At 44.7% G+C, this 22,340-nt stretch overlaps 2 protein-coding genes across 4 annotated transcripts in view; one reads left to right on the forward strand and one right to left on the reverse strand.

Moving 5' to 3' along the window:
- The window catches only part of TAOK3 (TAO kinase 3), a 73,472-nt gene extending 69,035 nt beyond the window's left edge, over positions 1–4,437 (reverse strand). For 2 of the 3 annotated variants that reach the window (XM_026037561.1, XM_026037559.1), the window contains exon 1: positions 4,384–4,437. The gene's annotated coding sequence lies outside the window, so the exon portion shown is untranslated. Of the gene's footprint in view, positions 1–2,532; positions 2,552–4,383 lie in introns of those variants that run through there. The other variant, XM_026037560.1, reaches the window with a different exon arrangement.
- Positions 4,438–7,502: 3,065 nt separating this feature from the next.
- On the forward strand, positions 7,503–22,094 carry SUDS3 (SDS3 homolog, SIN3A corepressor complex component). Its single transcript, XM_026037747.1, has 12 exons — positions 7,503–7,671; positions 8,402–8,471; positions 9,285–9,340; positions 9,706–9,777; positions 10,646–10,665; positions 10,956–11,112; positions 11,643–11,738; positions 13,672–13,733; positions 14,509–14,530; positions 15,014–15,119; positions 18,479–18,563; positions 21,626–22,094. The coding sequence occupies exons 1-12, from the start codon at positions 7,503–7,505 to the stop codon at positions 21,722–21,724; spliced, it is 1,014 nt and encodes a 337-aa protein (XP_025893532.1). The 3' UTR covers positions 21,725–22,094.
- The last annotated feature ends 246 nt before the right edge of the window (positions 22,095–22,340 follow it).

The following is a 22,340-nucleotide window of genomic DNA, read 5'->3' on the forward strand; positions in this document are numbered from 1 at the left end:
TGGATGCAACGCACTCAAAACTTCATCTGCACCAGCCAAAATGAGTGGAAGCACAAGCAGCACTGAACTGAAAGCTTCTGTCCCAAAGCAGATGGACATAAAGCAGGTAGGAACTGAATAACTTTTCTGATATTCTTCACGCAAATAAAGAAAAAATGTATATAATCCTTTTAACAGCTAAGATGTTTACAGATTTACAGATGTTTATAGTTTTTTGGGGGTAAGAAAAATAGTGCCAAATGGGGATTATAATTTCTTTCACCAGTGATGATAACGTTTACAAGTTTGTTAATTTTTCCTCGGAAAAAGCCAAACGCAAGCACCACTCTCAAGTTCAAACGAAGGTTCCTGCACGTTGCTTTAATCACTTTTCACAAGCTTAACCAACGCACTCGTCGGCGCAGCTCCCGGTTCCCCGCGTCCCGCGGCCCCCGCGAGCCTCAGCTGCGCTGCAGGGAGGGTACAAGGCCTCCGCAGAAGCGATGCCAGCTCTGAAGAGACCACAGCCACCTAAAAGACCAATAATTAAGAAGTGCGGCAGGGCTCAAGGAGACACAGCTGGAATTCCTGATCTCTAAGCACCCCATGCAACACCACTGGTGAGACCCAAAGAGGTGCTGGCGAGTGTGACGGGAGGACGGACATCCCTCTCCACGTTATTCCTACCTCTGCTCCCCATACGAGGCCTATAGGACTTCAGTTTTTAAATCCTCCCCCACAAGAAGCTGTAGCAAAATAAACATCCAGCTGGATAGCTAAAGGGTTACGCGACCTGGCAGGACAGACCTGCATTTCAAACCTCTTTCAGTCTCAGAAATCACATATTTTTAATAAAACAGCCAATAAATTTCTACATTTTCTCCAGGGAAACAGACATGCATAATTACTCCAAGAAAGCTGTTTTCATTTAGAGGAATTACTTGAGAAGTTACCACTACAACACAGTGTGTCCAATAACAAAAGCAGCAGCCAGAGCTGTTTACAAAACTGTTCTGCTTAGTGTTGGACTAAAAAGCCCAACTCTCTTCAGCGTGTAATAAATCAAATCTGGGCTCTACGTTTAACAATTTTCAGCAGTCCCATATGCTGCACACTCAGATATGCTCCATTACAAGGAAGAAAAACATCATCTCACCATGAATCATCGGTGACTACACTCTTGTAAATCTGGCTTAAACACTTGCAGTGTTCAAGGGCAGCCCGAAAGAAGTCTGCTCGCTGTGGCAACAGATTCTGTGCAGGAGGATCTCAGATTGTTTATTTAAGAGGAAGGAAAATTAAAAAATTAGTGCAGGAAGCAAGCACATTATCTGCATCGCTCCAGAAGCGCCCTCAGCATGCACACTATTTGGCACTTATTCATCAAATCCTATCTAATAAAGGCATCCTGCTCATAAAGTGGTGATGGTATCTGGTAGTCACAACACCTTTCATCCTAAAGTGCTTAACATAGGTGAAAATGCATGCGCTCAGTGCAGGATTCATCTCCTTCCCAGTGCTGAAAAGCAGTTACCTGGGGATGCAACCTTTAGCCCGTTCTATACTGTAATAATAGTTGTAATAAATCGCGAGGAAAGTTAGAAGAAAAATGAAACACATGCAATGCGAAAGTCCCCAAACAGAGGGGTTTCAGGCTGCTGGGAACTGCAGGTGGGCAGCACATCGGTTCCTTGGCTGGGATTTAGCAGGATGGGCTGACGGGCGACTTCTCTGCGACTTCTCCCAGATAAGCAGCAGCAAAGGGGCTCAGGCAAAAGTCACCAAGTGGCTTCACAAGTTAAAACACAACACGCTAAGGCCACCGTTTACTCCCTCCTTGAGGAATTCCCCACTCTCTGGGAAGCCGGATCAGAGCCCATTTGCTCTTCCCAAACTCTGAAGACAGAGATGCACCCGAATGAGCTGCCCTAACTTGGCCCAATTAACTGACCTTATCCAGCCGTGCCCAATTACACTCTCTTTTGGAGACAGCAACTGAAAAAATCACCTGCTGAACAAACGGTGAGAATGTCCTTACTTGAAGCCTTGGGCAGCCAAGGCATGGGGAATGCAGCCGCACGCTCCCACGTAACCATGGGCTTCATTAAATTTGAAACAAACCAGAGTCCATTGGGACCTAACATTCAGGGCGGGGAAAAATAGTAATTACATCAACATCAAGCTATTACCTGTTCAAGGACAGAAGTGCTTACTTCATTAGCAGCTCAGACAAACTCGTTCTGTAAGCTCCCTATATTAAACCCCAATTTTCCCTGTCCCTACAAATTAATCCAGCAATTTCTGACACCAAGGGAAAGTCCAGTAAGACACTGCGAACACAAGGCTGAGGTGATAAACAAGAAAAGCCCCAAACAGCTCAGAAATGCTCTGCTGTCCTCAGTAAAAACACACTCATCCCAAGCCACTGAGAGAAGCTGATTTCAAGAAAAGAAAACAAACAAAAAAAACACCTCTTTGAACGAATTCAAACCTTTTTTCCCTCGCAGTACAGTCTCTTTATTCAATCCGACAGCAAAGCCCGCATATCTTTACCTGCATTTCTCCCTTATTTCCAGCATTCAGGTGGAATATATGCTAAGTCTTTAACTTAAACAAAGTAATAACGCTGAATATTAGAGTGCTGCTCCCCACTGCTGTGCAGGGAGGTTTCAGAAAGACCCTCCAGAAGCATCGCAGGGCATTTGAAGGCAGATTTCCAACCTCCCTCCCTCGGTAGCTCAGAGATGAGGACCACACCCAGCTCATTTACCCTAATTCCTGTTTCAGCTGCTCTCCTCATTAATTAGGAAGTGAGGTTCACAGATTACAGCTCCGGACACGCAACAGCCCCTGATGATTCTTAATGGTGCAGACTGGGCTGCTGCACTGGGGCAGCCCAGCCAAACGAGAAGCCGCGAGTGCTGCTGCATCAGCATAGGGCGAGATTTCCTTCTTTTTACCCCAAAATGTCCACCGGGACATGGATCAACCAAATCGGTGCTTTGTGTGGCACGTTCTACCTAACAAATTAGAACAAACACACCACAGAGCACGCAGAGAATGATAACGAGAGCCGGGAAACCCCGGCGAGCTTTCGGGAGAGCCAGCGCACGGCGCAATTGCACAACGTTTGTTACGAGCACCGAGCCAAAGGCAATCACATCATCCTGGTTTAATCAATGGCCCTCAAATACGGAAGTAGCTTAAAAATGACACGGCGTAAAATAAAACATTCCTTTTTTTTTTTTTTTTTTCCTCAAGTTTTCTATTTTGACTTCTTTTCCTGCTGGGTAAAAAACACACCTACTAAAAAGCTGAGCAAGCGCTGAAATTCAGTTTTACGAAAATCCGCTTAGATACCAAACTCACAGGGTTTGCAACGTACTTTGTGGACTAAAAGCATAAGCGCACTGTAAAAGCGACAAATAAAGGGAAGGCTTTTCCCCTCCCTCACAACCCGGGCACTGCAGCTTGGCACGAGGCTGCAGAACAACCCGGAGCCGGTGGACGGCGGAAGCGGCCAACGCTGCCGGCGCCACCGCTCTCCTTCCCGGCCACGGCCTTTCCCAACAGCCTCCCTCGGCCACGTGCAAAAGGATCGTTCTGTTTAAAGCCATCGGACTAGTCCGAAGAAGGGACAGAGCCCAGTTCTGTCAACCGACCGTCCCGTTCTGCGACACACTGAGAAAAACTAACTCAGCAACAGATAGTTAGTATGAGACAGGTGCTTACAATATATAAGTAGGAGGAAAAAAAAAAAGGAAAAAACCTTAACTTGCAAGGATCCTTTCAAGTGATAGTTAACAGAGGAAGAAAAGTGACAGGGATGAGCAGAAAGGTAATATATATGTGAAAGAATAGCTTAAAGTCAAAAACTCTCACATTGAGAAGGTGGATACAACCTGGCTCAGTTTTCCCTCGAATGAAATGCCAAAGAAAGTTCACGTGAATATGGTAAATGAAAAAACCTTAATCTGACGCCGCCCCTAAATACATGAATAGAGGCACGAATAGTTTGCAGCCCCGCGGTGGGCCACAAAACACTAAGAAGTCATGCATTTTTATTAATAACCAGTGTGTTAAAAAGAAGAGAGCTGGCCATCGAGCATTCTCGGTTACAGCGCGGGCGACGTTGCTCAAACACCTCAAACACCGGGGGTGCGGGGGCTGCCAGGGCGGCGGGGCGGGGGGCACGGAGACCCCCGGGCAAAGCCCCGGGGACGGGGCTCCCACAGGGGCAGGAGCGCGGCCGGCCCGGGGCCCCGCGGGAGCCGCCGGGACCGCCGCGGGCGGGTCGCCGCCCTTCCCGGGACAGCCGCGGGACCTCGGAGCCTGAGGGCAGCCGCTGCGCGACACCGCGACCCCCTCACGCAGCGGGCCCGCCAACGGCCGCGCCGCCCTCACCTGGTGCCGGGAGGCCGGTGGCGGCCACGTCCGCGCCGCCCGGGAGGAGGAGGAGGAGGAGGAGGAGGAGGGGGGGGGAGGAAGAAGAGGAGGGAGGCGCCGCCGCTTCCTGCCCGCCGCTGCCGCCCGCCCGCCAGGCGCGGCCAATCGCGGCTCGGCGCTCGGCTGCACCGCCTGCCCGCCGAGCCTCGTCGCGGGACGGATGGGTGGGAGCGGAGGGGAGGAGGGGCATCGGTGCTCGGCTACACGGCCCTGACGCGCAGGCGAGGGAGCGGCGCTGCATCGATCGCCACTCGGAGCGCCACTTAGCCTCCTGAGCGGCCGGCCCCGCGGTGGGGACGGCGCGGAGGGGCGGGGTGGCGCCAGCCGCGCTCGATTCGCTCTGCCTGCGCGCGCGGCGCGGGGGCGATCGGCCGTCGATTGGTCGCGCCCGGGAGCCGTTAGCGCTGTGGGGTCCCGGAGCCCCGGCGGGGCCGCGGAGGCCCGAGCGGGCGGGGGGGCGGCCCCGGCGGGGCACGGCAGCCCCGCGGCAGCTCCCTGGTGAGCGGCTCCCCAGGGAGCCTCCCGGCGGCCCGGGCCGGGAAGAGGAGGAGGTTTAGCAGAGGCCCGGAGGCCCCAAATAGGAAGAGCTCGGGGCACAAGGTTGAGGTGAGGCGCATTTTGGGGCGCTTTTCGGCTAAACAAAGCCGGAAGGGCCCAGCTTTGTGTGCTGCCGGTGCCCCACACCCCCTCGTTCCGCTGTTCTGTCCCCAACAGCTATTTTCTTGCTGGAGTTTGAAGCCTGTCCTCATTTGCCCTTCAGAACAACGTGCAACAACTTAAAAGGCCTCTGTTCCCGGCGAGGGGTGCTGTTTTGTGCTCTCCTCTTCAAACGGTGCTGTGTCACAGCTTTTCTGGTTAGTCACCTAATTTGTGCAATAAATTAATTGCTTGTGATCTCTGTTTACAAGCTGAACTCAGTAAAATTGTTTTTTTTTTCCCTCCATTTCTTGCAAATGGGAAGAAAAACACGGAGCTGGAGCTTGGTGTGAGCTGCCCGCCAATGGTTGATTAAAAAGTCTTACTGCGGACTGAGTGAATGCATATAAAATAATAAGCGAGTTGTGATGAGCACAAGAGCTTTAATGAAAACGTGAGCCAAGTTAAAGGCGTTAGAAGCAGTTTTAAGTTTTCCCTGATAGCTCTTTGGGGCGTAGACAGCGAAGTTGCTGCGCTGGCGAGGGAAACATGACATTCCTTAAAGCTGAACCTCCTCCCTTGGGTTCCCACCGAATGCCTGAGAGATGAGAGCACAGGGTGTCTCCAGAAGGCTAATATTAAACACGAGGAATTAATACGGAGGGAACAGGCAGTGAGATTCCAGTTTTGACCACAGAATGAGCTAAAAGGCTTTTTTCGGCAGCAGCTACGTGCAGTTTCTTACTCATTCCCCATAGGCAGCTGCTGTTCAAAGGATCCTGGCGTGTCTGCATGTTAGCAGGTGCTCCGGCCCCGCGTGTGGCGTGCGAGGGAGAGGCTTCTCTTAAACACAGAGGGTGCTGAGGCAGCTCAACAGGATGAATTGCCCTCGGAAGGACAGGCTGCATCCAGTCTTGCCTGCAACTACTTTCCTCATCTGAAATCCACAGCGGTTAAAGCCTGCGGAGCGAGGAGCTGATGGGCTGTGTGTGCAGGCGTGGAAGGAAGGCAGAAAAGGAGCACGCAGGAGCTCATGGCAAAGGGGGAGAGTTGGCTGTAAGGCTCGGAGTGGGCTCTGGAGAGCTCTGGGGCAGGGTTTTAGCTGGCGCGATCCCTATTTTTAACTCCGATGCAACCGTACGACTTTGGGAAAGTCATTTCAGCAGTTCACGCCAGGTGCGAGTCGGCGGCAAGAGGAAGTGCCCGGCAGCGCCCCGGCGCAGCCACCGCACCCTTTCCTGCACCCTGTGCCCTGCGGTCGCGGCAGCGGCGAGGAGGAGCCGCGGGGAGAGCCCGAGCACCCAGGGGTGCAGGGCGCCGCGTTGGGTGCCCTTGAGCAAAACGCCCAGCTCGTGCAATTGCTCTCAGCTGTTAGTGCTTTCCAGCACAAAGATTAGGCAGGGCCTGCTGCCACTCCGCAGGGTGAACGGCTGGCTCGGCTAGCTGGAAGTAAAAGCACCACCGTGTTTTCGAGTACAGCCCTTTTTTTCTGGATAGAGCCTTTTACCTTCCTTTTCCCTGGGCCAGTGTTTTTTTTGTGCATCGTGATTCTGCGTGTGCGGAATGCGCCTGGCAGCGGGAAGGGAGCCAGGCTGCGCAGGAGGCACCAAAGCCGCACGATTAGTTCATCCAGGTCTCTGTATGCTTGCAGAAAAGGGCTAAGTGAGACACTTAGATCTTAGTTCCATTCCTGTCACTGTAGCATCCTGCTTCCCGTCACCCACCGAGCCAAACAATCCCTGTGATTTCTGTGGCTTGTGATAGAGCCGCTTCACTAGGGCGGATGGGGTCAATGCTTGTATTCATCTTGGGTTGTCACAATCCCCTTTTCTCCACAAATCCCTTGAAGGGGAAGGGAAGCTGGCAAAGGCAGCCCCTGTTGTTGACACGAAGCTCAGGGCCGCTCAGATTGCCCTCTGCTGCCGGGAGCAGAGGGAATCACTGGTTCTACCGCAGGACAGCGGATCCCTGCCCCGCACAGGGCCATCTGCCGCGCCCTGTGTGACCGCTGTGCCCTGGAACAAGGCCCGGCTCCCGCTCAGCGCGGCGGGCTCGCCTGCGGGCCGAGGAGCTGGCAGGGAGGAGGCGGCCGCGCCTGGCGGCGCTGGGACTCGAACCCGCGCCTACCCAGACCCAGCCGTGAAGGCCCCGCCCCCAGCGCGGCCCCTCCCCCGCATAGCCCCGCCCCTCCCCAGTGAGGCTCCACCTCCTGCGCGTGACCCCGCCCCTAGCGCGACCCCTCCCCCACATAGCCCCGCCCCTCCTCAATGAGGCTCCACCTCCTCCGTGTGGCCCCGCCCCCAGCGCGGCCTTTTATCCGCCGCCGCGAGGCCCGCCTCCCTTAGGCCTGCGCACGCGCAGCGGCCCCGGAAGCGGAAGCGCGGGGCGCGGCGCCGTTGCCGAGCGCCCGGCGGCGGCTGCTCCCGTCGCTCGCGGTCGCCATGAGCGCGGCCGCGCTCGTGTCCGCCGCGCCGCCGGCCCCCGCGCCGCCCGGCGCGCCCCCCGCCGCCGCCATGCCCCCCGGGCCCGACTACTACGAGGAGGAGGAGCTGGAGAGCGCCGAGGAGGAGGACGGCGAGCGCAGCGCCCGCGCCCGCGACTCCGACGAGGGTCCGTGCCGGGGGGGCGGCGGGGGGGAAACCTGCAGGAAAAAGGGCCGGGTTTGAAGGGCCGGTTGCCCCTTCCCCCCTTGTCCCTGCGGTTTAGGGTTTGCACTTGCAGCATTCAGGTCTCTCTGAGCTCCCCCTAGAGCAGTGCCCTGCAAGGGGAAGGGGAATTGATTCTCCCAAGAAGTAGAAGCCCCACAGATGAAGTAGTGGGAAACTAGCAGCGTTGTGTTATAAATAAAGTTATTTATAGTTACTGGCAGTTGGGGCTGTGCTTATATGCTTGGGGTAGTCTTTATTGGGTGTAAATGTTGAAGCACTTAAGTGGGTAGCTGGGGTGTCAGTAGCTTTACTTGTTTGTATGGGAAGCCATAATTGCACTTAGTAACGGTGATTTCCTTGAGAAACGTAGTTTAGGGTCTTGGATTGTGTTGCTATCCCATTTTTGTATCCGGGGGCCCTAATGCAGAGCCTCTTGTCTTAAACCAGCAAGAAACCACCTGGGTGTCTTAAGCTGAAGTTGTTCAAAGTGGGTGTAAGCTGCATTGTGGCTCCAGAGGGGGACAAGTTGCAATTGCAGGAGCAGATGGGGTGGTTCAAGTTGCTGCTGAATGAATCTTTACAGAGTTGCTTTGTGGACCTGGAACTCAGCTGCCAGTTCACTTTAAAAGCATTTACCTCTTTCCTTTTGAACACTACTTTAGTCTTAACAAATCCTTCCTTACCTCTTTTAGATACTGAGGATGCTAGTGAGACTGACCTTGCAAAGCATGAGGAAGAGGACTTTGTGGAAATGAAAGAGCAGTAAGTATCCTCCTCTAATAAAAGCAGCTTAGTACTTTAGTTTCTTTGCATAAAGTTTTAGACCTGCGCTAGGGATTTTGTTTTTTGAAATTCTGAACAGCAAAGCAGTTGCAGGTTTCTGGGAGCAGCAATTTTTTGATGCACATCAATCCCACTGCAGAAAGTTCTCTTAAATCAAATAACCTATGGGATTCAACCCAGATGGAAAGCAACTTGCTTATTAAAAACCACATAATAGAATATCAGCAGTGTGCAAGAAGATGGGCTTTCTAGAGTCTTGAAATAGTTTCTCCTGATATTTAAGGGCTTTTGTATCATTTGTGTTCTTGTTTGCTGGCAGAGAAATGTTTATGTGCAGATCAAGAAAATGCAGCTTGTGTTAAACTGCAGATAGGTGAGATGGGAAATACCAAACTGCCCCTTGTGTCTTTAACTTTTCTGATGGGAGTGCTGGGGGAGGTTGTTTATAACTTCAGTAAGCTGAGGAAGTGTTTTCTGAGTAGGAAACTAATACGTAAATATTAAAATGTGACAAATGGTGGAACTTTTCTGTTTATGTACCTGGTCCCATGTTAGATTTCCACATACAAAAGATATTCTGCAGTGACTGTCCCCCAGAATAATCGATGTCATAAAAAGGGCTGTAGTTTTTTTTTTAAATTGAGTAATATTCTTTCAGTTATTTGTTTTCTGGAGTTCTTTTCAAAAATTCTTATTTCAATATAAGCAAGCACATAATAACCTAAAATAGCAAAATAAATTGGTTTTGTTTTTCACTTTTTAGTGTTTTTTATGCGCTCTCTCTCTCTCCAGGATGTATCAGGACAAGCTGGCATCTCTTAAGAGGCAGTTGCAACAATTGCAGGAAGGTAAGTTCTGAAGAGGATAGCTCTTTCCCTAAATAACTTTTAGCCCTTTTCAAAACTGAAGACTGGTGTGAAAGTAACTGCAGAGTTGCCTCTCAGTCATACTCCGCTCACTGAAAAATGTCAGTCACTTCTCATCATTTTACCTGCCTTGCAAGGTATTTGCAATAACTATTTCTTAAAAGGAGTAGTCTCTGTACTTTCTGGGAGGGGAGAAAAAACAAAAACAGGGAATGTTCTTATTAGGGAAGCTAGAGCTGCATTTTCTGATTTTTGAGCTCTTTCAAGTAGTGTATGGGTATCTGAGAATATAATGCAAAATGAAAAAAAAAATAAAGTCTCGATAAGAAATGATCTGTTTTAACTAGGTACTCTGCAGGAATATCAGAAAAGAATGAAAAAACTGGACCAGCAGTACAAAGAGAGGATACGGAACGCAGGTGAGCTGAAATTCTGTCTGAGAAGCTGCATGCAGATCAAGTATTTTACATCTTTTTTCTTTTTTATTTCTTCCCTAAGAAAAATATCAATTTTGTCTTTTAAAAATAATTCCTCCTGGAACCAAGGTTTGTTCTGCATCTCTGAGTAGCAGACTGCTTAAGGATGTGCGAGGCATGACAGTCTCTTGATTTTTCTCCATTGGCTGTTCAGTAAACATCAATAAAGCAAGTTTTGGTGTCAAATAGAATTTTGTTGTGAAATAGAAAAAGTGCTCCATTTTTAATGGACGTTGTGCCTAATCTACGGTTTCCCACCTAGCTGCTGCTTTTGTGCATCTTGTCTTAAAGATGCCTGTAGACTTTCCCAAAGGGCTGTTTTATGTTATGAAATAATAGTTTGCTCCGAGACCTGTTCCCACAAGCGCTGGGGGAGATAAAGGATTTGTTTGAGGAATTTGAGTGAAGTTGAATTCTGTTCTGTTTGCTAACAGGAATCTGGATTCTGAGGTGAATTTCACATGGGTTAGAGCTGCATTCTAGTAATATTAGTATATTCTGATAATACTAAGACTAACCATGAATTTGTGAGCCTCTTGACAAGGGCAAGTGTTGCAGCAGCATATTTCTTCCACAGGAGGGCAGATTGTGATAGCTTTCACTTTTATGATAAAAATCCAACTTCAAATAACTGTATGTTTCTATCTTGTGTGTGTAACATTTCGGTATAAAATTACAAAATGAGACTAGAGATAAAGTATGTGCAGCCCTTAATTTGCTGACTCTTGGTTGCAGCATTGAATTATTTTAAAACGCTGAGAAAGTAATTTTGTGCTTTCAAGGTGGTAAATCCATTTCTCTTTTATTTCAGAACTTTTCCTCCAGCTGGAAGTAAGTATTCCGAATTTATGAAAATATATATTGATTCAATGGGAGGGCTGTAAGTGTAATGTTTCATGAGCTGTTAATTGTATTTGTTTTCCCTGAAAGAAGTTCCCTTAGTCTGCTATGTGTTGAGACAACTACTGTAGAGATTACTATTGAAATTACTTCATATAAGTTCATCATTAAAAGAAATAACTGCTCTAATCAGAACAGTGCAATTAAGAGAAGCTGTTGCAATGTTGTAGGCTTGGGACACTTGTTCCTGAGCTAAACCCTTTTCTTCTGGTTTGCATTAGACTGATCAGGTGGAAAAAAACTATGTCAAGGAAAAGAAGGCTGCTGCAAAGGAGTTTGAAGATAAGAAAATTGAGCTTAAAGAAAATTTGATTGCAGAGTTGGAAGAGAAAAAGAAGATGATTGAGAATGAGAAGCTAACCATGGAATTAACAGGAGGTAAAATCAAGATAAGCATCTCGCTTGTGTTTCCACAGGAAACACAATCAGAGGAAATCAGTTGCTTTTTTGTTATTGTTTGGTATGTGCTTTTCCCTGTTCAAGTATTGTTACCAAAGACCTTCATGAACTTGCTTTTTAGGCAATGTGTTTAAAAGCAAGTATTTGATGTTAGTGTGAAGGAACTTTGTGCAGAGTGCTTGTAGCATCACTGTGCTTGAATTACCTGCATCTAAAGTACCCCTGAAACACCTGTGCCACTTGAGATGATGAAAGCTGTAGCTGGGGCATCCCAACCCTGTTACTGAACACTGGGTTGTATGAAGACAGTATCAAACCAAAAGAAAATGAAGGAGAACTTGTCTTTAGTGTCAGCCGTTCCAGCTTGGATGCTGGAAGCTATCATGAAGAAATTCAATTTTCAGTATAAAAAAAGAAAGACTATTTTTCTTGTGCCTTGTCTAAAAAGCTGCTGGTTCTAACTGCTCTCCCTCCAGTCTTATCAGCTCTCCAACTTAATTGCTTTGCAGATTCTATGGAAGTGAAACCTATCATGACGAGGAAACTGAGGCGGCGACCGAATGATCCAGTTCCTATTCCAGATAAGAGGCGGAAACCTGCCCCTGATATCCTTTTACAGAGCCACTGGAGGGCTGTTGGGCTGGGAGCCAACGAGCTGTGTGGAAGGCCGGGTGCATCAGTGTTGGACAGGAAATGAAATGAAACGAGGTGCTAGGATCAGCTTTTTATCTAGGAAATGCTACTTTGCAATTTGTCATGTGTATGATGTGATAAGACAATACAGTACAACCAGTCTTGAAAAAACTCTCGGTAAGTGAGTATCTTAACTTCAGCAGTATGAAATGATGTTTTTTGTTTGGTTGGTTCTTTTGGCCAGAATTGAGGGTGAATTCATTTAGCCTTTTTTTTTTTTTTTAGTAAGGGAAAACCTTACTGGACCATTATATATACTGAGTAATTGATTCCATAGATAGAAAATGGTATTTTAAATAAGCTAAAGCTGTTCTTATTTCAAGATGTGACAAGTGTTTGCCAGAAGGATGATATCTGTTATATCAAACTATTTTTTTCCCTTTTTGATGAAGGCTGCAGATACCTAATCCAAAGAGATGGATAGCAAAAGCAAGAAATGCTAAATTTGTTCTTTGAACAAATGGAAATCCTTGATTTTATATAGCAGGAAAGTGAGGGGGGGGGAGAAGATACATATTTCATCTGTCTCTCCATTTTTATTGCTTCTTTCTTGCAATTAAAATCTTAGCTAGTTTTTGAAAATATCTTGGCCCCTCTGCAATGATAGACACTTTTTCTATTTGTATATCTAACTTCCCTTGGGGGGGAAAAAAAAAGCAGTGATGCTTGCTTTGCAGAGGTTTAATACTAGGTTCCAAACTTGTTTGGCCTAAATCAGATTAAAGACTGTTTGGTGACTTCTGAGTGACTCTCCATTTCCGAAGACAGTATCAAACCTTGAACATGTAAAGTTCACACAGGATGGTCACACATCTCCAGTTTTAATTAACCTCCTTCTAGTTAAAGATTCTGTTCACTCTTTTAGAAAGAGATATCCGTTTATTAGTGCCAGTATCTCATCCAAAATAAATGAGTTTTGTAGCAAATATAACCTATAAATTGAACTTCATACAGCAGCCACAGTATGAAACTTTTTGCTGCTTCTCACAGGGGAAGGGATGAATTCCATGCGAACCTGAATCCTTAAAACATTCTGGTATTTGTTTTAGCCTTAGTTTAATCCTACTACTTGGAATATTTTGAATTTAACAGTTTCTTTGCGTAAGTGCCATAAATTAAAGACGGACACTGCTTTGGGTATTTTTTTCCTTCTGTGTAGTTAGATGTTTCTTGACAGGTTTTAGTAGGTTGTAATAAATGTATAGCACTAACTTCTGCATCATTTTTTTTAACTTTGGCTTCAGAGCTTTTTTGTTGTTTCCCGCGTAAATGATAGGCACTTATTTGTCCTCATCTGCATGATGCAGAGGCTGGTGCTTTCTGGCTTCATTTTCTATTTGGAGTTTTCTATTTGGGGAAGGTTTTGAGAGTGTTTTTGCTCCTCCTCTCCCTCTCCACCTATTTCTGCCCCACTCTGAGTTGCAAACTGCCGTTGTCGTTTTCTAGGTCTGGGTGGGATCCAGCTCAGTTGCAAAACTGAAGTGACTCTGTTGCAGCTCACACAGACTGTACACTGCAGTGGTGCAATATTTGAAAAAGAAAATGAAAATGCTACTGTTTGCCTTTAGAAAGCAAATGTTGATGCTTTGAAGGCTTTTTTATTGATGGTTATGTCTGAGTAAATTAAAATGAACTTAAATTCTGATTGCTGCAGTATATGAGGTCATGTGGAGATGACTCATGCTAATACATATGACAAAAAATGCCTAAATTTAACAACAGGCGTTAAAACCTTATCCAGATGCACAGAAAGTTTTCTCCTGCGTTTAGTCGAGTGAAATGTCAGTGAGGTTTATTTTTCAGCTGTGCTTGTCAAGAGCTTATGAGACCCTTAATTTTGGATACCTCAGCTAAATTACTTGTTGACTGATGAGCAAATAATGGAGGACCTGAGGACGCTGAATAAGGTAACGCTTCTCCCAAAGAGGCCAGACCTGCCTGTCTTCAGTACATGGGACTACTTCGTCCCAAAAGCCTTTGTCAAGTCACACAGTAAAAGGTTCAACTAGATGTTATCTCCACCCTTTTAATTTTAATAAGCTTAATTAATGCAATTAAAATGACTGTCATCTAAAAATGTTACTTTTGGTCTGAAGCAAGTGATGAGTTATCTGAAAGAGTTTCTCTCTTCTTCTGCATGCTGAGCCAGGTGTTAGCGTGGTTTTCTGTGAGATCACAGGGCTGCCTCTGCTTTAGGTCTTTGTGGGTGGTTCTTCACTTCTTTCTACTATTATAGTAACTTCAGCAAGGTGCAGTGGATGTTTAGTTTTTCTAGATGTGATTATCCTACTGCTTTCTTGCTAAAGACTTGAAGACATAAGTTTTCTTATAATGGAGGGTACTGAGGGGATTTGGAGATGGTAGTTTGCTTTTAGTGCCATCTGTTGAGATCTGTCTAATGACTTTTCTCCGGTGCACTAGGGTTCCCAAGAGATGACAGGTCATGCTCTAATAATGAGGCATGCTACAGCAATTTGGCTTTGACTTGTTCTTTAGCATCATGGTACTGGTCATATACTGTATCTTTGGCTCTTTACAGCATACTGTTCTGGTTATGCTATGTCAATTTAAGAGTAAGTTTAAAAATTACATAAGGTAAAACTATCCATGACTTCTACAAGCTTTTACTGTATAAAATTCATGTCAGACTTCTAATGCCTTTTCTCTTCTTTTCTCATATAGCTTAAATCGCCCAAGAGACCAGGTGAGTTAACAGTACAATAAAACCTTTTTGGAGCAGAGTATTTTATTGCAACCTTTTTTGACTGTATAAATGCTGATATGCTTTCTTTGTGTAGCTGCTGTGGCAAGTGGGTGCTGTGTGAAAGTCCCTTCAGTGGCCCTAAAGTTTGGGAGTGATGAGAGGTTCATGTGCGTTCCAGTAGAGACCTGAAACATTTGGTTCAGTGACACCAAGCTATCTGTGTAAAGATTTCTTTGTCTGCGACCAATTGGTGCTTTTCCAGGGGAGTGTTATATTCCAGGTGTATATTAGCTTTTTCATATACAAAGCAGAGGTTACGTTATTCACCCCAATATAGAACACTATAAAAAATTGAGTTTCTAGCTATCTATACTGTGCTTGTTTCTGCTTATTATGACCTTACTGATGGGGATTCTGCTGTCAGGTGTGGTGCTGTGGTGGGTGCATGCTAGTCTTTAACATTCTCAGCTGTTGTGTTTGCAGCCTCTCCCTCCTCTCCTGAGCACCTCCCAGTGACACCAGCGGAGTCGCCAGCACAGCGCTTTGAAGCCCGGATAGAAGATGGGAAACTCTATTACGATAAAAGATGGTAAGTCCTGGGAAACTGGTGTGATCTGAGCCCTGAGTTGTGAAGAGGGGAAACAGACCGTGGAGAAAAGTTGCTTTCAGGAAACAATTTGGGGACAAAATGTTTTGAGACAGAGGTTAACCATTTCCTCCAACGGTTAATTGTTGGTACTTCTGTAAATTAAGAGTGTAATGGATTTTTCAGACTTCATAAACTTTCAGCAGAAACTATGGGCTTGAATAACAAGATGCTTGGGTCTCTTCTGCAGCAGTGGTTGCATGTTATGATACTGGGAACACATGTTTTTTTTCAAACCTCTCTGTAAGAAAGCCACTGACACATGTGGTGTGATGTATTTGTGCATCCAGGTACTGTGAGGGGCGGTGCAACAGCCACCAGCAGGAGCTGAAGTCCTTCTGTTCTGCTTTGTTATCCACTGGAGCCTGCCTCCACAAGGTGGCAGAGGAAATGTGCTCCAGATGAGCAGAACGAAAAATATTTCTTATAATAAAAACCAAGGAACCTTCATCAAGCGCACAAAAAAGAAACAGCTTCAGGAAAACACTTAATTTTTCACAGAAATCACGGAAGATGATACGTGTGAAAGGTCTTGTCTACACAACAGCAATCTTGCAAAATTAGTAGTTTTTGTTCTTTTTTGCTAGTCTTCTGGTACTGAATTTTCATCAAGGGTTGAATGTATACAACTCTGACTTAAAAACTGCTGCTTAGAGCTGAAACATGTGGAGCAGAAAGTAAACTTGAACAGGCCACTGGGTTGCTCCATGAATTCATAGAGCTATTTTTGCTTTCAGATTTTAATGCAGAACTGCTGTCCTCTCCTCTAAGGTATCTTTGAATGAATAAACCATTTTCTGGATTTTTTTTAAGCATATGGATAACTAAAATTGTGTAATGTTCAAAAGAGAAATCTGGAAGGATTCTGGAGTCCTTGGGCAGTAAAATTCTGACCAAGTTTTAAATTAAGAGAGTCTGAAGTGAGTCCAGATGAATCTGTCAGAGGCCCAAGCACTCCCTAAAAGGTGTGTGGTTGTGGAAGAAAAGAAACATTTTAGCTGATGTTTTGTCATCTTGAATTTGGTCATCATGGAGCTTTTCTTAAAGAATTCTACTTGTTGCCTTTTCCCTCATGCTTGTTCTAGTGCTGTTTTAAGTGAAGTATTTTATTTATTTTACTGCAATAATCCTGCTCAGATTTTGATTGATAGTAATGGTACTTCTGAAAAGTACCTGATATTTTAAATTAACAAAGTAACTCTGGATAGTGGGAGGATTTTTTTAATGTATATTAAAGCTGCCAGCCCTAGAAATTATGCAACTGGTAGCTCAGGAGCACCTATGTTGTTTGTTTCCTGACAGGAGCCATTAGCTCAAAGCAGTGACTGTTTAAAGCTAGTAAAGGACTCCCTAAAGCCTCGTAGAGGCATCTTGCAAGTGTATCTTCAAAACACCGACTTTGTAGAGGGAATTTCAGGTGAACGTGGAGCTAGACTTCTCTTTTTTTCTGTTCTCAGAAAAGAAGAAATTGTCTCCCTCTTTTGTCCCCTCTGAAGTGCAGCTTGCTGTTAAATAACTTTTATTTTTCTTTTGCTTTTAGCTTTGTATGCAATAATTGAGTGGGTTTTTTTTTCCAATCTTTTGATCTCCTGACTCCAAAACACTTTACTGAAAAGGTGCAACCCCCTGTGGTGGATTCCAGGAGAAAAGAGCCTTCTGTCAGTGCCTCTGTTCCTTTGATTCCTTGAGAGTAGCCCACAGACTGGAATGGGGAAGTTGAAAGATGTTCATAGCTGCACTTATTCCAGTTCTCAGTTGTATCCTTTTGATTAAGTCCTTTCTTGGAGATGTCGTTTAAAATCTTAGCCTTTTGGCAAAATATTTTTTAACAGAAAGCAGAATTACTTCTGCTCCCCACACAACACCTGTCTGATCACAGCTGCTTTCCCTGCTGCAAAAGCAAGAGTCGTTTGGTGCTTTCCTCCCTCCTTGAAAACCATCTTCAATTCCTTACATCTTCAGCCTAAGCTGTTTTTCCCTGTAAAGTTCTAGCCCCTGGCTGTTCATCTGGAGGTTTGTAGCTATGAGGGAGCAAAAGGCTGAGACGTGAGCCTGCCCCGTGCTTTCGGCTGGCTTGTGTCTGCACATATGGACTGCGAGGCAGTTTGAGGTAGTTTTTTGATTGGAAAAAGCACTGACCTAACCCTCTACCTCCCTTCCCATGCAAACTTAGCACGGATTAGCTGAGGGGCAGTCACTTGTGATAGGAAATCTGGGGGCTGAAGCCAACATTGTGTGTGTCATTCATTTTGGAGTTCACGGGTACTAAAATTGGAAAGAAACGGCTTTGGAGAAACTATTTTGCTATCTGTGCCCGCATCGATCTTACTCGGGAGCTGACATTCGCAGGGATGTCTTCTGCTCTCTGAGGCTTTTGTGCTGCTTGCCCCACAATCATCCATTCTTCCTGCTCATTCACTGGCTGGATATCGTGGCTAGACTGAGATCTGTGCCCCTTGACACAATGAGGGCTGGTTTGTAGCATCTTGCACCACATTCTTTATGCCAGTTAATGACCATCTGGGCTCCAGCGGAGGCTTCTGCTCAGGGCATTGTTGCTTTTGCATTGCCCTGGAAGCTGCTGATAACCTGCTAAAATGAGGCAGAGAATAATGACTAGGCACAAATGCCTGCAGCTGACAGGATCTGAGGGGTTTTATTAGCTTTTGGTGATTAGTACGATTGGAAGGCTGAATGCAGATGCTGTCACTTTTGTTGCTGGTAAATCGTTGGAAAAATTTCAGTATAGGAGCCAGCTGAAAGAATTTATGGAGTAAACTGTTGGAGGTTAACTGTTGTTGAGGTTAACTGTTGTTAACCTCAGCGTACAACTTCTGAACAACTTTGTGCTGTGTTTTGTCATGTTCTGTAAATGGGAATATGGACTTGCCTTTCTAAAAATCCATCCTGTGTCCAATGTGTAGAAGGTTACTTTGATTAATCCTTAAAACAGGGTCATGTTGTGGTGATCTCTCGTGTTTTTCAGACAAGAAATGTTTGAAACAACCTGGGTTGAGATTGAATTCAAATTGATAGTGGGTCTTGTAGTAGCTTTGTGCATGGACAGGGTACGTTTGCTTGCAAAGTGCATGTGTTTGTGTGTGTGATATGAGATCACAGCCATGTAAAGGTGGTGAAGGTGATATGGAAGGGGACAAAGGAGAAGTCTGCTACTTATTTATTCTGTCCAAATGCTTGTAGACTCCTGACCTTGAACATCTTACTGCTGTTGGCTTTCTCAGTGTTTGGGCAGCTCAATGCTTTCATTCGGTGATCCCTGCTTTTAATCTTTATCTTTGCAGGTACCACAAGAGCCAGGCGATTTATCTGGAGTCTAAAGAGAACACCAAGATCAGCTGTGTGATCAGTTCTGTGGGCGCCAACGAGGTTAGTGGTTTGTGTTGTGTTTCATGGGAGTGTGAAATTCCATGGTCAGGCAGTATGGGCAGACAAGACAGCTGTCTGGTAAGGGCTGCGAGGGAAAAATCTTTACTATGCAAACTCCTTGTGGAGCGACCTTGTCCTTTCAGAAAAGGCGGACTACTGTGTCTGAACAAGCTGAATCTCAGATGAAACTGAATTTTCTTTATACTGAGGTTAATTGCAATGCTCAGCACTTGTTGTTGAGGTTAACTTAAGTAGCTTTGAGCAGTCTTTGGCCAAGAACTTCAATCACCAAAAAAAAAATATCATAAACTGTTTTTGTCTTCAGAGACTTGGTAAAGTGGGAGGCTTGCTGTGTTTCTCTGCAGAGTGATCTACTACTACAAATGGTTGTTTGGTAAGCAGGAAGATGAGGGGAGCTGGCATGTTGCATCTCTTTTGCACTGCATTTATGTGTTTCGTTTCTATTATTTCTATTATTCATTTCTATTATTTCAAGAATTTAGATGCTATTAATGCAAAATAATAATCTTGCTAGGAAACCAGAAGAGAATGAGGACAGAAAATTTGTCACCCAATTTAGTTACCGTAAGGAGACCTAATCTAAATATGTGTATCGGGAAATAAGCTGGGGGATGTTCATCTAGATTTGGTGTGATTTTGCTGCAGCATCCCCTCAGTTGGAGAGCAGTGCATCAGCAGGGCAGAGGGAGGCAGCTTTTTCTTTGAAGCCTGCAAACAGTTCAGGGAAACAACCAAGATTCGATTTCTCTTCAATCAGCCAACAAAGTAACTTAAGTTAATTTGGCAGTAAAGGGAAAATATTTTATTATCAGCAAAATCAGTTGCACAAGGGATTTGCTTTTTAATGACACCTGTTCTCCTTGCTGTAGTGATTGTTGGGTTTGGTAGCTAATTATTTAGATAAAGTAATAGCAACTTGCTAACAGGTGTGTTATGGAAATAATACTGCTAATTTAATTGAAGTTATTACTATTTAAATCTCAGTCTTTTGGGAACAGGTTGCCTGAAACCTGAGAAACTGCAGTCTGTTAAATATATATGCATGAATTTCATTTTAAAGGGAGACACTTCTGGGGTTATTTTTTGTCTATTTGGGTTTTGGGAAGGTTTTTTGGAGTGGTGGTGGCTTTTTTGGCAGGAAGTTTGGGAAGGAGCTGCAGTACCTGTTTTCTCTCTGGTGCTCCTTTGCAAATATAGAAAGGCAGAGGAGATAAACACTTCAGTCTCCTGAAGTGAGGAGGTATTCTTAGGAGTACAAGCTGTACTCCAGATTTTATAATACATTCAAAAGCACAGTTGTCAAACTAAGATCTTTCTGGGCCCTGTTTGAATTTAGAATCTAGAAGGCAGATTTAGATTAGAGACTTCTGATTGCAGCCTGGAGTCCAAATCTAATAGCATCTCTAAAAGAAGCCAAGTCCTTCAAAGAAACTTTACTGAAAACCTTTGCACAAAGTTTCTCTCTCTCGATATTTCCATTAATGCTCAAAGTGAAAGGACATTAAAGGACCTTAAGGAATGTTAAAGATAGTATGACATGCAAGGGTCTCCTTGTGGCTGGGGAAAGGATATATCTGCAGTGCATCAGAGACACCTTTCTTTGTGTGAAGGTCTGAATGAATTTACCTAAACTAGGTTTGAGCTGTGTAACTGGCTGCTGGACTCTGAGCTGAGAAGCTCTTCCTTGATGACTAGAAATAAATTCAGACCAAGTCTTTGGTCTTGAAGTGAATTTGGTTGTTTCTGGTCACTGTGTTCTTCATTTTCTTAGAGCTGGCAGTTGTTATTAAAATACATACATGTCTTGATGCCTTTAAATTTCTTAACCATGTAGCACATTTTAAGGTTAATAAATAATTTTAATTTTATAATAATTTGAAACTTAATTAAATCTTCCTTGCAGATCTTCCAGAAAATGTTAACTTTAATGGAATCAGTTTACTGTTTTGTCCTATTCTGACAGAATGTGAAAATATAAATATTTAGCTATGGCTAGCAAAATATACTAAGTGTTTTAGTAAATCTTCCTGCAGAGAGATAGCTGTCAATTAAATATAGATTTTAATTTGTCTGGGGACAAAACCAAAGTATATATGTAGGCAAAGATTACACTTATATTGAGGGTCTGCTAGTAAAATCAATTTATAACTAGAATAGTAGAGTTCAATCAGCGTAGCTTGCAAGACCTGTGGCCAATGCAATAGCTAAAAGAATTTTGGATAATTCACATTCCAATGCTTACTTTAATCCTTTGTAGTACAAAATATTGGGCTAAAATATTCTAGTTCCAAGAACTGGAAAAGTCTTAATTTTTATGCATTTATTTAAATGTTTTAAGTGCATTAGAATGATTAAATGCAGAGGAGTTCTGCACTTCAAAAATCAAATCTGAGCAGGTATTTGAGGTCTCAAGTTCTTGAAAGTAATCATTATTTTGAAAAATTCTCTGAATGGCTGCCTCTGTGGAAGCAATTTTGTCCTTTGAAACCTGCTCCATATCTGCAAATGGTGTGAATTTTTCACTGCAGGTGTTTAAAAAGGAGGCCCTTTTATCTTTAAATACAATTTATTTAATGCATTGCGAGAAATGCTTCACTGAACAAAATCGGAGCACGCTTTTCGTTTGAGTAATAGTTACTTGTCTGAGCAAATCCCAGGAGAAGTAATTTTTTTTGACCTGTGGGCCTAGAGAGACTTGCTTTTGATTAGGTAGAGCTTAACATTAGAGTTCTGTTGCAAACTGTAGCAAGAAGGAAAGTTTGCTTTTGTGATGATCCTTGGAAAGATTAATTCTTCTTTAGGACTAATTTGAGTGAGAAGTTGGGGTGGGAAAGGTAGGAACGTGTCCTTTCCTACTTAGCTTGCAGATGCCTGAAGTGAAACAATGGCCATGGGTTAAGCTCAGTCACTTGTGCTTCCTGAGAGCTGTCAAGTCAGGCAGTAAGGATAATTGGAGCTAATTTTCACTGTATTTATGGGGGGGTTCCCCTTTCCTTCTCCAACACAACTCCCTCTCCCCTTTTTCTTTCATTTTCATGCAGATCTGGGTGAGGAAAACCAGTGACAGCACAAAGATGAGGATCTACCTGGGGCAGCTGCAGCGAGGGGTTTTTGTGATTCGCCGGCGCTCGGCTGCGTGACTCTCCGCTCCCCCGAGGCCTTTTATTCTTTTGTAACAGGTAGACAAACCTCTAAAGGGGAATGGCAGTCAGTTCTCTCTGGTTTTAGCAACAGAGAACCCTGTCAGGACCTCCTGCAAGACAGTTTGTGGCTGGCCACATCATCCCAGTAGCCCTTAAACCTTTAGTGATACCCACCCATTGCCCTGGACTGTTTTTGGACTTTGCATCAGGCTCCTGTCATGCTTTCTTTATATTTCGGGAGGCTATTTAAGAAGACCTTGCATCAGACTTTTCTTCATCATTTCGTGATGCACAGATGGGACTTGTATGTCGAAAACAACGTAGCATTTATGTTTTGATTCAGACCAATGGAAAAAAACCCTTTGCTTTTCAAGACCTGAGGTTTGTGTTCTTTTTTTTTTTTCTGTAAAGCTCAGGATATTGGGCAAAAAGAAATGAATGCTGCCAGCTTGCAGCTGAGATGTCTGTAACATCTGGTGTACATGAGCTTTATTGGATGAATCGTTCAAAGACTTGAGCACTGAGGTGTTTTTAGGAAAAAAAAATATGAACAGTTTAGGAAGTGTTGAAAATCTGGTTGATTTTAGTGTTGTTAAACAGTCACACTTGGTTA

The sequence above is a fragment of the Nothoprocta perdicaria genome, unplaced genomic scaffold (assembly GCF_003342845.1).
Source record: "Nothoprocta perdicaria isolate Ctin4 unplaced genomic scaffold, notPer1 scaffold_2, whole genome shotgun sequence".
In the NCBI taxonomy this organism is placed as follows: domain Eukaryota; kingdom Metazoa; phylum Chordata; class Aves; order Tinamiformes; family Tinamidae; genus Nothoprocta; species Nothoprocta perdicaria.

What these genes read in the sequence shown, in the direction of transcription:
- SUDS3 (XM_026037747.1), top strand. Translation starts at nt 7,503, where the DNA reads ATGAGCGCGGCCGCGCTCGTGTCCGCCGCGCCGCCGGCCCCCGCGCCG. An exon ending in AGAGAGGATACGGAACGCAG is followed by an intron (nt 9,778 to 10,645) that starts GTGAGCTGAAAT and finishes CTTTTATTTCAG; the next exon opens with AACTTTTCCTCCAGCTGGAA. An exon ending in GTTCTGTGGGCGCCAACGAG is followed by an intron (nt 18,564 to 21,625) that starts GTTAGTGGTTTG and finishes ATTTTCATGCAG; the next exon opens with ATCTGGGTGAGGAAAACCAG.